Source organism: Micropterus salmoides, unplaced genomic scaffold (genome assembly GCF_014851395.1).
Source record: "Micropterus salmoides isolate LMB-PRFRI ecotype aquatic unplaced genomic scaffold, ASM1485139v1 Ms_hic_scaffold_2, whole genome shotgun sequence".
Lineage (NCBI taxonomy): Eukaryota > Metazoa > Chordata > Actinopteri > Centrarchiformes > Centrarchidae > Micropterus > Micropterus salmoides.
Window position 1 is genome coordinate 9942681 of NW_024041150.1, and position 12776 is coordinate 9955456.

General features: G+C 39.0%; 1 protein-coding gene across 3 annotated transcripts in view; it reads left to right on the forward strand.

Annotated features, from left to right (window-relative positions):
* Positions 1-2702: 2702 nt before the first annotated feature.
* trappc14 (trafficking protein particle complex 14) overlaps positions 2703-12776 on the forward strand; it is a 57507-nt gene continuing 47433 nt past the window's right edge. The window contains exon 1 of one of the 3 annotated variants that reach the window (XM_038732369.1): positions 2703-3412. In XM_038732369.1, the coding sequence (XP_038588297.1) occupies positions 2948-3412 (465 nt within the window). In that variant the 5' untranslated portion in view covers positions 2703-2947. The remainder of the gene's footprint in view (positions 3413-12776) is intronic. The other 2 variants (XM_038732367.1, XM_038732368.1) reach the window with 2 other exon arrangements.

Here is a 12776-nt window from a genome sequence, read left to right on the forward strand (position 1 = left end):
GCTGCTTAGGTGTCACTCCTCATGGTTGCACTGTGGCCAACCTCCCCATTTCTGATCACATGTTAATTTCTTTTAATGTCAACCTAACACTGTCCAAAATAAAACTGCCACGTGTCATTTCATTCAGAAATATTAAGGACATTAATTTAATACTCTCTCTACTGAATGTGACTGCCTCCCCAGTATAAACTGTTTTTCCAACCCTAATGATCTGGTGTTTCATTACAACGATGGCCTACAAAACATTTAAAATTCTCTGGCTCCTTTAAAAACCCGAACTGTTTACTTCACCCATTCTGCCCCATGGTTACATCAGAATTACGCCAGCTCAAGGTAAGAGGTCATCACCTGGAACGCCTTTACAAGAAAACTGGACTCGTGCACCAAGAAATGTACAAAAACCACATTCTCCACTACAAGGATGCTCTTTCTACAGCCTATTATGCAGATATAATCGGTTCAGGCGAAGGTAATACCAGAACCCTGTTCTCCATGGTCAATAACATACTACGACCACTGGACTGTCTCGCGCCTCATCTGTACTCATCTGCTTACTGTAACTCCTTAATATCATTTTTTAATTCCAAAGTACACAAGATTCACCAGCAACTGACTACTAATACCTCTCACAGTCTGTCTTTTTCAGTTCTCCCGACACCTCTTTCTTATTAATTTTCAAGTTTCTTGCTTCCCTCTGTTGCTGAAATATTGGACATTATTAGAAATTCGAAACCAACTACTTGTCAGCTTGACCCTCTTCCTACCGTCTTAGTAAAAGCCTGCTTACCCTCTCTCTCTTCCCAAATAACTACCATTATACATTCCTCTCTCACCTCTGGTATTGTTCCCACGTCTCTAAAATAAGCTGCAATAACTTCTATTCTTAAGAAACCTGGTGCAGACCCCAACAATTTCAACAACTTCTGTCCCATCTCTAACCTACCTTTTCTTTCTAAAATCTAAAACATTTGCATCTCAGGTCCATGCACACATGTCTGACAATAACCTCTATGAACAATTCCAATCTGGTTTCCATCCCTGCCATAGCACAGAAACAGCGATCGTAAAATCACCAATGATCTTCTCATGGCAGCTGATTCCGGACTACTAACTGTTCTTATCCTCCTTGATCTGAGTGCAGCCTTTTACACAATCTCTCATAACATCCTCCTCGACAGATTAGTCTCTATTGGTTTCACTGATACACCCTTGAACTGGTTTAAATTATATCTCTCTGGCCGCACACAGTTCATCCAGCTCAAACATTTCAAATCAGAGCTATCCCCTGACCGGTGTTCCCCAGGGCTCTGTCCTGGGGCCCCTTCTGTTCATAATCTATCTGCTTCCTCTTGGCCATATCTTTCGTAAATTTAACATCCATTTCCACTGCTATGCGGAAGACACCCAGCTCTACCTGTCCACCAAACCTACCGCATCTCTCCCTCCCACCTCCCTCTCTGATTGCCTAACGGAAATCAAATCCTGGTTCTTTTGCAACTTCCTCAAACTTAACAGTGACAAAACCGAGGTTCTCCTCATTATGAAGTTAATTACTATTTTTTACAACAAGGCTAAAATGGGAATACCCCTACGACACTAATTGGGAACGACTTAAAGTTTGAATCAGAAAAATTCTTAAGAAAATATGGAACATTAATTGCCAAAGGAGCAGAAGAAGAGGAAGTCAAAAGTAAAATTTCTTCGTTTTATCAGAGACTCTCAATGAAGTTTCAGAGGATAAGCAATTCTATTATATTAGAACCCCAAAACAAATTAGACAAGTTATATCGACAAAAAGAAGACTACTACTTTGTAAGGTCTAGGAGAGATGGCTGAAGGAGGGGGAGCCTGCCTACTTTTTCTGTCTTGAAAATACAGATAGAAAATCACTTCCATCCATAATTTAAATATTAATGGGGTCGTTACTAATGACGCTAAATTAATTTCAGATTTTTGTTCAAAATTTAATAGTAATTTATATAGCTTTATATAATATATTTATATTATATTTATTCATTTAGCTTTAGCTGACACTTTGCTTTACATGTCAGAGGTTGCACACCTCTGTATGGAGGACTGATCCTGAAAAATTGAGAAATAAATACAGAAATAAATAAATGCTTAATAAATAAATAAGCATCTGATTAAATGCACAAAAAAATAAAGTAAATAAATAAATGTAAGCAGTAATTAAATTATACAAGGAGACAAATGTATATATCTATTTTAATTAAAGAAAGTAATTAATAAATACAATTGAAGATTATAACGGACAATAAATAATTAAGGTAATTATTAAAAAGGTTAATAAATAAAGAATCTAATTAAAATAGATATATACATTTATGTCTCCTTGTATAATTTAATTACTGCTTACAATTATTTATTTACTTAATTTTTTTGTGCATTTAATCAGATGCTTATTTATTTATTGAGCATTTATTTATTTCTGTGTTTATTTCTGAATTTGTCAGAATCAGTCCTCCATAGGGCTTTATATCATCTTGTCTGTGTTTTATATGTTTGTATAGACCTACTTTTATGTATCTCTTTAAGTCGCATCTGAATTGTAACCCCCTTTTTGCAAGAAAGATGATTTAAAAAACAGTTTAGGCAAGAGGAGTGAGATTGGTTGGGTTTGGGTAAGGATATCAAGGTAAGCCAATCAGAGGCAGAGTAGGGCGGGTTATGCCTTCGTCATGCTAGGAAGAAAACTATCGAGTCCGGTTGTTCCAAGCGTTGTTTAGTGCTAATGAAAGGACGTGAAGTTGTGAGGATGGATATCCATCGTTAGAACATGACTTTAACTATGCTGTTTCCGATAATACAAGTAACGTTAGTTGGCTGTTTTAGTTAGCTTGTCTTTTGACACGGACTTTTTTTATCGTACCAGTAAAGACCGGTGCACTACAGCAGATAGTTCAGAGCTACTAATATTAGTTTCTTTATGCTTGAAGGGATGGAATCACAATGCGAGTATTTTATGTATTTTCCTACTGCTCCATTATCGAGTCTGTCAGATCCGGCGGAGTACACTACTCTTCCGCGGCGAAACCACGTTTACTTCGGGGAGACCGTCCAGTTCCTGCTGGTCCTGCGCCGGAACGCGGCGGGCAGGGATGACGGCTCCGGTGTTTCGCCTTGGAGGGACCTGGTGGGTTCTCTGTCTGCTCTGGCGAGTGTGTGCGTCGCCGAGAGTCAGCAGCTGAGACCCAGTGTCGGTGAATACCAGCCAGACCTCCAGAGCAGCTTCAGCGAGGACGGCGGAGAAGAGGAGCCAGGAGTGGAGTCTGAAACCGCAGAGAACCGGGGAACAACACCGGACAGTAACCGGGTTTTCAGACCGTGCAGCCCACTTCTTATGCACAGCTCGGCCAGTGAGGGACGACAGTATGGGAGGGAACCGGAGAAGGTAAGAAGGAGAAAGTACGAGTAATTGAGTAACTTAAAAATATTTTGTAAGGGGTTTCTGGTGGCCGCGTTTCCCCACATGTCCCTTTGCTCTTCACTGTATCCAAAACGGTCTGTATTAAATGTAAAACAAGTACTTTTAAATGTATTGAATGACTTTTAAGATCACATGTCTCTAACCTTTAAACTCTGTCATCACCACTCATAACTGGCCTACCTGCCGGAAATAGGAAGTAACCTTCACATTAATGAGCTGACAAGAAACCACTTCCTTTCTACACTCACTGTGTCTTTATTCTTCTGCTTTAGTTTTGTTTGAGTGTTTGAGTCAGCCATGAGTGCGTTCACAGAAAGGGCCGGTGTTGTCAGCAGATGACCAACAACAAACGTGGACAGTCTGGCTGCAGAGGGCCATCTTTTACAAACCAACAGCAAACTATAATCATGTTTTAGCAGTAATGTAGGCGTGACAACAAGCCTGTCACCTAAATATGTATTGAAGCAAAATACTTTTCTAAGCCTAAATCCAAGGCACAGAGTCTAGTTTATTAATTGGTAGGATTAGATCAAGAGTAACTTCAATAGTTATAATTAGTGAACAAACATCATCAAACAAATGACATGTAAGCACACAAACGCAGCATCGAAAACACAACAGAGTAAAAAACTAGCGAGTTATTTGAAATAGTTTTTACAAAAATACAGTGACTGAGATAAGAGTTGGGAAGCACAGGAGCGACTGTTTATCTCCAGGGTCGAAGTCAGTGCTAACTTCCTTCACTCTTTATTCAACAGTTGGCAGCAACACCCAGGGGAGCTCCTCTTTAGTCCTGAGAAGCTGCAGTCTTTATCCACCGGCCATTGTAACTTCTACTGTACGTTTACTGCTGAACATGCCTTATTGTTGACCCGTTTCTCTCTAATCACCGGGACACCCGTTCACACACACGCTTCTTCTATTAATCCTCTACGACACACACACACAGACCGCTGCGGCAAAGCTAACGAAGCTAGCCAGCTGGGATCATCACAAACATGAAAACAGACAGACATACTGAACCTGTCATGTATGTGGAACAGCAAAGCTAACGTTAGCCTACTCACCTGTCCAGCAGAAACGGAGCAACCTCAGCATCGGTTTTCATTGCTTTCAAATCTCATAGATTTATCCAGCATTGAAACCCCTCACAGATGTTAACACAGGTCTTCCCCTCGCCTTGTCATATAACTTGTTTCACAATTCCTCAGACCTTTCCCTCTGTGGCTGTTTCTCAGTCATCTTCACAGCTAAAGTCCCGTAATGAGTACAGCACAGGGCTCCAGACTAATTTTTTTTGACCTCCGTCCGGGAACTGTCCTGAAAAACAATTTGTTAACGTATAGCGTCCCAAAAACAAAATGTTGTTTCTTTACTTTATTATCCTCTATAGTTGTTAGTGACATAATAAATTATTATAAATTGATTCAATAAATAATATTCCTTTTGCTTAATTCAAACAAAAAGATTTATAAACAAAACTGAAAAGTTATCTGTTGGGGCACCTTTTTACCTCGATGATAAATTATTTAATTTCAGTTCAGTCATAAACTCTTTGTTTCAGCAGCTTTTCTGCTCATGTTCAAAACTTTCTGCACATTCAGAATCTCACATATCTGTGTTCTCTGACATGTCCAGAAGAAAATCGTTATATTATGAGACTAACATCATTATTTAATCAGAATTCATAATCTTTTTTAAAATTCTACCAGACCTATACTCTGCTGTGCTCCCCTTCAGACTGTACTGAATGAGACCCAGTGCGCTGCACATCATCAGAGGTAGAAACTGAAACCATCACTGCCAATCAGGCAGACATCTCTGCGCAAATCCTCATGTTAACTTCTGCAGCTCCGATAAAGTGCAGCTCACAGTCCCAAACAGGGCCGGATTGTGCTTCAGGTTTTAGATGTTTATAATGCAAAACTCTACCAGCGAGTCTGCTGGCAGCGTCTCAGCGTGCGCGGGTTACTTTACGATCACAACGTATGCTGAGTTTCATCAACTGGGTGGAGATGATTGTCGCCGCTAGTCGACGTTATTGGAAGATTGATGTGTGGCGCTTAACGCTAGCCTACACAGCGCGATTGAGAGGTCAGCAAGCCGTTTGTGATTGAGAGGACCGATAGATCTGGAGCCTACCGCGGGAACAGGTGAACAGCCGGCCTCCTGTGTGAGTCTGGCGTGACTGTAATAACAGTGTTAGTAGATGGCCTCCGTTGTAGTCAGCGCTCGGTCGTTTCAGTTTGTCATTTGCTAAGCGTAATAAATAAACACAGGTCTACACAGTCCCTTTCTATGGAGGACTGATCCTGACAAATTCAGAAATAAATACAGAAATAAATAAATGCTCAACAAATAAGCATCTGATTAAATGCACACAAAAAATAAAGTAAATAAATAAATGTAAGCAGTAATTAAATTATACAGGAGACATAAATGTATATATCTATTTTTATTAGATTCAAGCTTATTCCTCACACAGTCAGATGGCTTCTTTCAGTGTGCTTAGAAAGGTGTTTAGAAACTCTTATGTGAAGACAATACTACCAGCCATGTCTTCCTTCTTTTTCATGTGGTCAAATTCAGAAATAAATACAGAAATAAATAAATGCTCATAGGTAAATTTCCCCATTTCTTGCCAAAACCGGGTCGCAGAGTGCTGTTGCTGGTAAGCAGAGTAGAAGTCATAGGTAGAAGAACAAAAAGACAAAATAACAACAAGCCAACAATGTGCTCAGCTCATGAAATGTGTCTGAGACGCTTCTAGTGTAATCGATAATCGTGATTATCACTTTGGCCGTAATCGTGCAGCCCCATCCCCAGGTCAATCCATGTTGATGAAATAGTCAATGACAAGCTCAGTACTTCCAGGACAGTTGTCATTCACTTTTTGAAAGCTGCAACGGTTGAACAAATACCAGCAAAGGTATATTCGTCACTGTGTGTTAGAGCATGGGAGAACAGTGGATACTTTTAATACAGCCCACACCCCTAATACTGTGTAACTATAACAAGTGGAGATCATTCAAGATTTTTTACAACTGTCTGCATAGTGTAGCATGTCCTAACTACATATGAATTTGAATAAATATATGAGAATTAATACCCAATTATGAATTTTAATATTCAGAAAATATCAATCCATAAAAAGCTCTTGTTTCGCAAAGGGGCACCACCGGAATTATTAACCTAGAGTCTCCGGACTTCTAGGTAGCTTTTAATAATTATGCAATTATTCACCAGTGATCAGTTAGTTAATAATCGCTCAATTATCTTAAATCAATCAGTCAGTCTCATATCTAAAGGGTCAATTCTCTTGGCAGGGACTTAGAAATAGGCAACACACAGAATTCCTTGGTTACAGTGAATTTATTAACTAACTAAGGTGATATAAAAAGGTGGTTAAATACATCAGGGAAATAAACAATGGCTAAACAATGAGAATGGAGGTTCGATTGTGGGAAGCATTTGACTCATACGGCAGAGGAAAACTAATGAAAGTAAGCTATGAGTTTAGGAGTTAAAAAGACAATATTAACACTATGGGACATCCCTGACCACAGAATGCTTGGTTTTGGTCTTACTGCTTGTCGACAGCCTGCTTTGGCCTGTTGCACGGGTCCTGCATGCTAGCTGCCCGATCCTGGCTTTTTGCTAGGGATCCTCCGTGTCTGATTGAAGAAAAACCCTCAGGGGTTGACCGTCCTCCGTATGGCAATTTGGCTGTTTTTCAGGTGTCCTTCGTTGCCGCTGGTGAGACCACGTGAATGGGTCTGACCTCGGTGAAGTTAGCTCGACGAAAAAGCTTAAAAGGGAACTTGGTCGTTCCTGAATTAGACCAGTGTAACTTAACGGACTGATAACTTTTAACAAAACAAAAGAAAGAAAATAAAACAAGTAAAGTTGCTGGAACTGAGGGACAAATCGATGTCGCGGCACTTCGCGTGTGTAGCTTCAAGCGAAACAAAGACTTCGTTGCGCTGGTCGAATTCTTAGGGCGTTGCCGGGAGAGCACGCCGGGCGCCTGCTGAAGCGCCGTTTTGAGGGAAGCGTCCAGAGAGCAGAGCGAAGAGGAAGAGAGTGAACAACGTCGTGTGTCGCTCTTTTGTTGTCTGGGGCGTGGTTCTCCAGAGGGCAGTCCATCGGTTTCCGCAGGGCGGGCCGTTTCCGTTTTCCTGAGGGACTGTCTTTCTAAAATTTTAATATGTCTATAAAAAGGAAAAGAAAATCTATTTGCGGGTATTCTAATCAAATATTTTCCACAATCAAACCTCAATGGTCAAACGGTTGTACCGTTCTAAGTTTAATCATTTGGTAACAGGAAATTGTCTGTAATTAGAGCTTAAAAGGTTAGCATTTTAGAATGATGGCATGTAATACTTATTTCGTCCATTTGGGGGAGCTCAGGTTACATGACAACAGCTTAGATTAATCCCAAAACAATCTTCTCAGGAGCTGGAAAATGTAGTTATTTAGCCTTAAATTCTGGCAATTAATAGAGTATAGTATGACATTTCTTTATCATCATTTCTAAAGGAATTGTGTGAGAAAGTATTGTGAACAAGCATTGGTTTCACATAAAATGAAGGAGTGCAAAAGTAACTTATATAGATTCTTTTCAGCAATAATATCAACAACAGATAGCAACAACATGGTAACATAACTACTCAAATAGAGGCAAATGTAATCAAGTAACTAAAAGATTATTTAATTAAACAGGTAATGTTTTGAGTCTTTGGAGACTGCAGTCTTTGTTTACATAAAGTTCAGGGCCTACCTTGGTGCCCTTGATTTTGTCACACCTGGGTGTGAGGTGGAGTATCCCTTTGATGAGAGGTAATTAAACACAGAGCAAGGTCAGCTGCCATGGTTACATGTGTGGGGCAGTTTAGGGTTTCCTGCCCCTTTCTTTAAGAAGAGCTCTGATAGGCTGTTTGTAATCTCTGGTTAGTTTCTTTGTCATTTTAACAATTCAGGCACCCAGAGAGTTATCTTGGCTGTTGCCAATTGTGGCAGTTTTACGATCAACTGCTCAGGAATAGCACTTAGGGAAAGCAACCTTTCCACCCCCTTCTTTTGGGGTCTCTTGAGCCGTCTGTAGAGGGTTGATAATCAAACCCCCCTCCTTCTCTCTGGGAGAGAAAAGAGGAGTTGATTCTCTAAATTATTTAATATAAAATGCACAAATCCACACTGTTGTTCACTACAATAGTTTATTCATATTGTGTAATGAATGAAAATAAATAGGCCTACTAGGCTCCTCTCTACTTTGACATTTAAGATTAGCTTGTTTGATCCACCTTCATACATATGTGACATTACTGTACAACTTGAGAAAGGTGAGTTGTTTTCTGCTCCAGCCTGCCTAAAAGAAAAGCGTTTTTGGGATTAAATGGACTTTATTAGCTGCTGCAGTGCAGGATGAACTCAGAACAGACTCATTTCTCACCTTATTATTCTAAATCATGCAACGAAGAAGAAGAAATGCATAAGAAATCCTGGGACAAAATCTGTAGTCAAATACTGTACAGCATGTAGTCTAATGAACAAGACATGTGTTATAGCTGACTTGGGCAGTGAAATATTCATGGGGTCATAGTTGTCCGCAACTCAAATTAGAATTTAAGGAGAAATGTTTTATACCATCTCAAGAAGACTTCCTATCAGAAAGGTAGGAAGGTGCTTCAATGTACAACTGCAGTACTTAAATCTAAGTACCCTGACATTTGTGTTATTTTACTTTTAATAGATACATGTAAAATGTTTTATACTTCTTGTGAATATAATCCAATTAATCTTATTTTCATACTGTAAAATACTGTATATCCGTTGTGTAATTTGATACATTATGTTGTATGTGGTGCTCGCATCGCTTACTACTGAGACTTCATTGCCTCTCTTCAGATAAGACTCTCAGACTGCAGCATGCGTCTTTGTAAAGAGAGAAACGGACAGAAAAAGTCTCTAACTCTGCCTGTCAACTCGCTCTGCTCCGTTAAAACTGAATTTACCATACAGAATTGAATACGAGTGCACTCCAGATTTAGCTGCAGCCAGCTGACCGTGTGCTTCTCCCTATACCGCAGTTCTGTGTCCATGCATGCAGCAAACTGAAAGCACTGTCTGTCGGAGCTTCTACGTGAAAAGAGAAGGAAGACATTGCTGGTAGTATTGTCTTCAAATAGAGTTTCTAAACACGTCAGAGCACTGATGGAAGCCATTTGACTTTGTGAGGAGCAAGCTTGTAGATGTGTGCAGGTAGAGTAGTCCAAGAGCTTTCCCATCTGACTGGTCCACCAATAGGGGAGAAGATGACCCCTTGAGACACAGCCCCTCCTCATTTGCATAATGAGGCAGAAATGCATAGAGAAATGTAAAACGGACAGGCAGAAATAAATACCATTAGGGAAATAAATAGGGTAGAAAATGCAACGGAAGAATAAAACAGACAAAAATATTAACACACACATAAATAAATACATTTAAAAAAGATGTAATTAATAAATAAAGTTGAAGATTATAACGGACAATAAACAAATAAGGTAATTATTACAAAGGTGAATAAATAAAGAATCTAATTAAAATAGATATATACATTTATGTCTCCTTGTATAATTTAATTACTGTTTACATTTATTTATTTACTTTATTTGAAGTGCATTTAAACAGATGCTTAGTTATTTATTGAGCATTTATTTATTTCTGTATTTATTTCTGAATTTCTCAGGATCAGTCCTCCACACCTTTCGTCCTAGAGGCGTCCTACAGAATATTTGTCCCAAACACATTTTCTATCGTCCCCAATAAATAAATAAATAAGGTAATTAGAGTAATTAAAGTTCCAGTGTAAAATGTCTGAGGTTCTAGTGACAGAGACGCAATATAAGATCCATAACTATGTTTTCAGTGGTGAATAAAGACCTTACATAATAAACCATTGTGTTTTTATTACTTTAGAATGAGCCATTTCTATCTAAGTAACCGCGGGTCCCCTTACATGGTTATCACCATGTAGCACCACCATGTTTCTACAGTAGCCCAAAAAGGACAAACAGTGCTACAGAGCGCATTTTGTCACTACGTTTCCAACAGTATTGGAACGGTAAGGCAAATTCCTTTTTGTTTTTGTTGTTCACTGAAGACATTTGGATTTAAGATGAGTATGAGACAAGAGTTCAGAATTTCAGCTCTCATTTCCTGGTATTCACATCTAGATGTGTTAAGCAACTTTGGACATATCACTGTTTGTATTAGACCACAGCATTCTTAGGTGAGCAAAAGTAATGGAACAAATAATCTTAAAGCAAATAACATATACTGATGAGATTTTTCAGGAGTTCTGTTTCTAGTAATAGGAACCTTAGGAGTCAGAAAATATTTACTTCACTTTTGTATTAAAACAACACTTAACATTAATTAGAAAATTCAAATTAGAAGCAACTTTCTGATCATACAACTTCATGTACCCTCTGAGTCCACTATTTCATTTCCTTGGCTGTCTGTCAGGATAATTGGCACATCACAGCCTAATTCATCCTTCACCTTTGCTGGTATTTGCAGCTTCCAAAAAGTGAATGACAACTGTCCTGGAAGTACTGAGCTTGTCATTGACTATTTCATCAACATGGATTGACCTGGGGATGGGGCTGCACGATTACAGCCAAAGTGATAATCACGATTATCGATTACACTAGAAGCGTCTCAGACACATTTCAGGAGCTGAGCGCATTGTTGGCTTGTTGTTATTTTGTCCTTTTTGTGCTTCTACCTATGACTTCTACTCTGCTTACCAGCAACAGCACTCTGCGACCCGGTTTTGGCAAGAAATGGGGAACGACAATGAAAGTAGATGCTCTATCATCCTAGTCATCACAAAACAATAAATGTGAAGACATGATCAAATTTTACAATTATAGTAGAGCTGTCCCAATCTGAAAGACTGCACATTATATGATCAACACTGTGGCCATGGCTAGTTAATCTTAAATTCACCTGGAGATCATATATCCTTAGGATCTCCGCTGCTGTCTTGCCTGTCTGTGGGGCTTCCTGCCTAGGGCTCCTGTTAATATTCCCCCACTGTGACTCCGCCCCGTCTACTCCTGCTCAGCTTCCAGACTGGAGTCTGAAGCACAGGGTCATGTTATACAGCCTTGACTTTCCAGCAGTTAGGGAAACAGCGGACAGACTTTTATTAACGGACACACTGTGACCTACACTGTACATTTACTGTCTGTCTCATCAACTTACTGCTAGTCTTTTCCTCTGCTATGCTCGCATTCAGCATCACTTTCTGCTTCTCGCTCTCTCAAATTCGCTTACACACACACACTCTCTCACTCACACACACGCACACACTACACTGCCTTTAAAGACTCAACTTCCTGCTCTTATAACAGCACTTGTCGCGTCCTTTGAAGAATGAGAAGAGGAAGCTAGCTGAGCATTTAGTGTGACCGCGTCGCACACTGTGCGAGTAAAAATAAAGTTTGCACGTTGATATTAATGATCGTGTAAAATTTTAGAAGCTGCGCTCATTCATTCTGCAGCGGTGGTGCACCAAATATAGAGCAGTCTTTCTTCTGTGTTGTATGGAGAGAGGTGATTGGCTTTGGCATGTACTGTCTGAACAGTCATATTTCTTGGTTAAAGTTCAGAGGATTGTAGGTGTTCAATGTAGTATGGTTTGTGTACTTGGCAAAACAAGTCAACATGGTTATTAACAAGGAGAATATATTCAGTTTTGCAAAACTAAGATAGTCCTCCAGGCACAATTTAGATAAATTTAAAAAATGTTTGTTTTCGATTAAACTATAATTTATTTAGGATTATTCTAAAGGGTTTTTTAATTTCTCAATTAATACAACAATTTTAATAATAATACATTTATCCAAAATAAATAATATCAGAAATTACGCTCATTAATAATTCAATATTTTATTCAATCATCCTGAAAAGAGACAAAAAGCTCATTAGAATATAGGCATATTTTAAAATTCTCTAATTTCCACGTCACTGCTGTGTTATGATAATAATAACAGACCTTAAGTACTTAAAACTTGTTTCTGACATGGATTTTTTTCATCACTGAGTAATATGCAGTGAGATAATCACTGGCTTATGTGTTTCTGCATCAGTGTGGGGCAAAGACAATAACTGAATTGATTTACAGATTATAACAACAGGCACAGACTAACAACAGTCTGTAAGGTTACTTTAAGCTGTTTTCTCACTCATACATGGTGTTAAATAAGCAGGAAATATAAAATAGCCAGACGTTAGATGACGTACATTACGTTACCATGACAGAAATGTGCAGAAATTA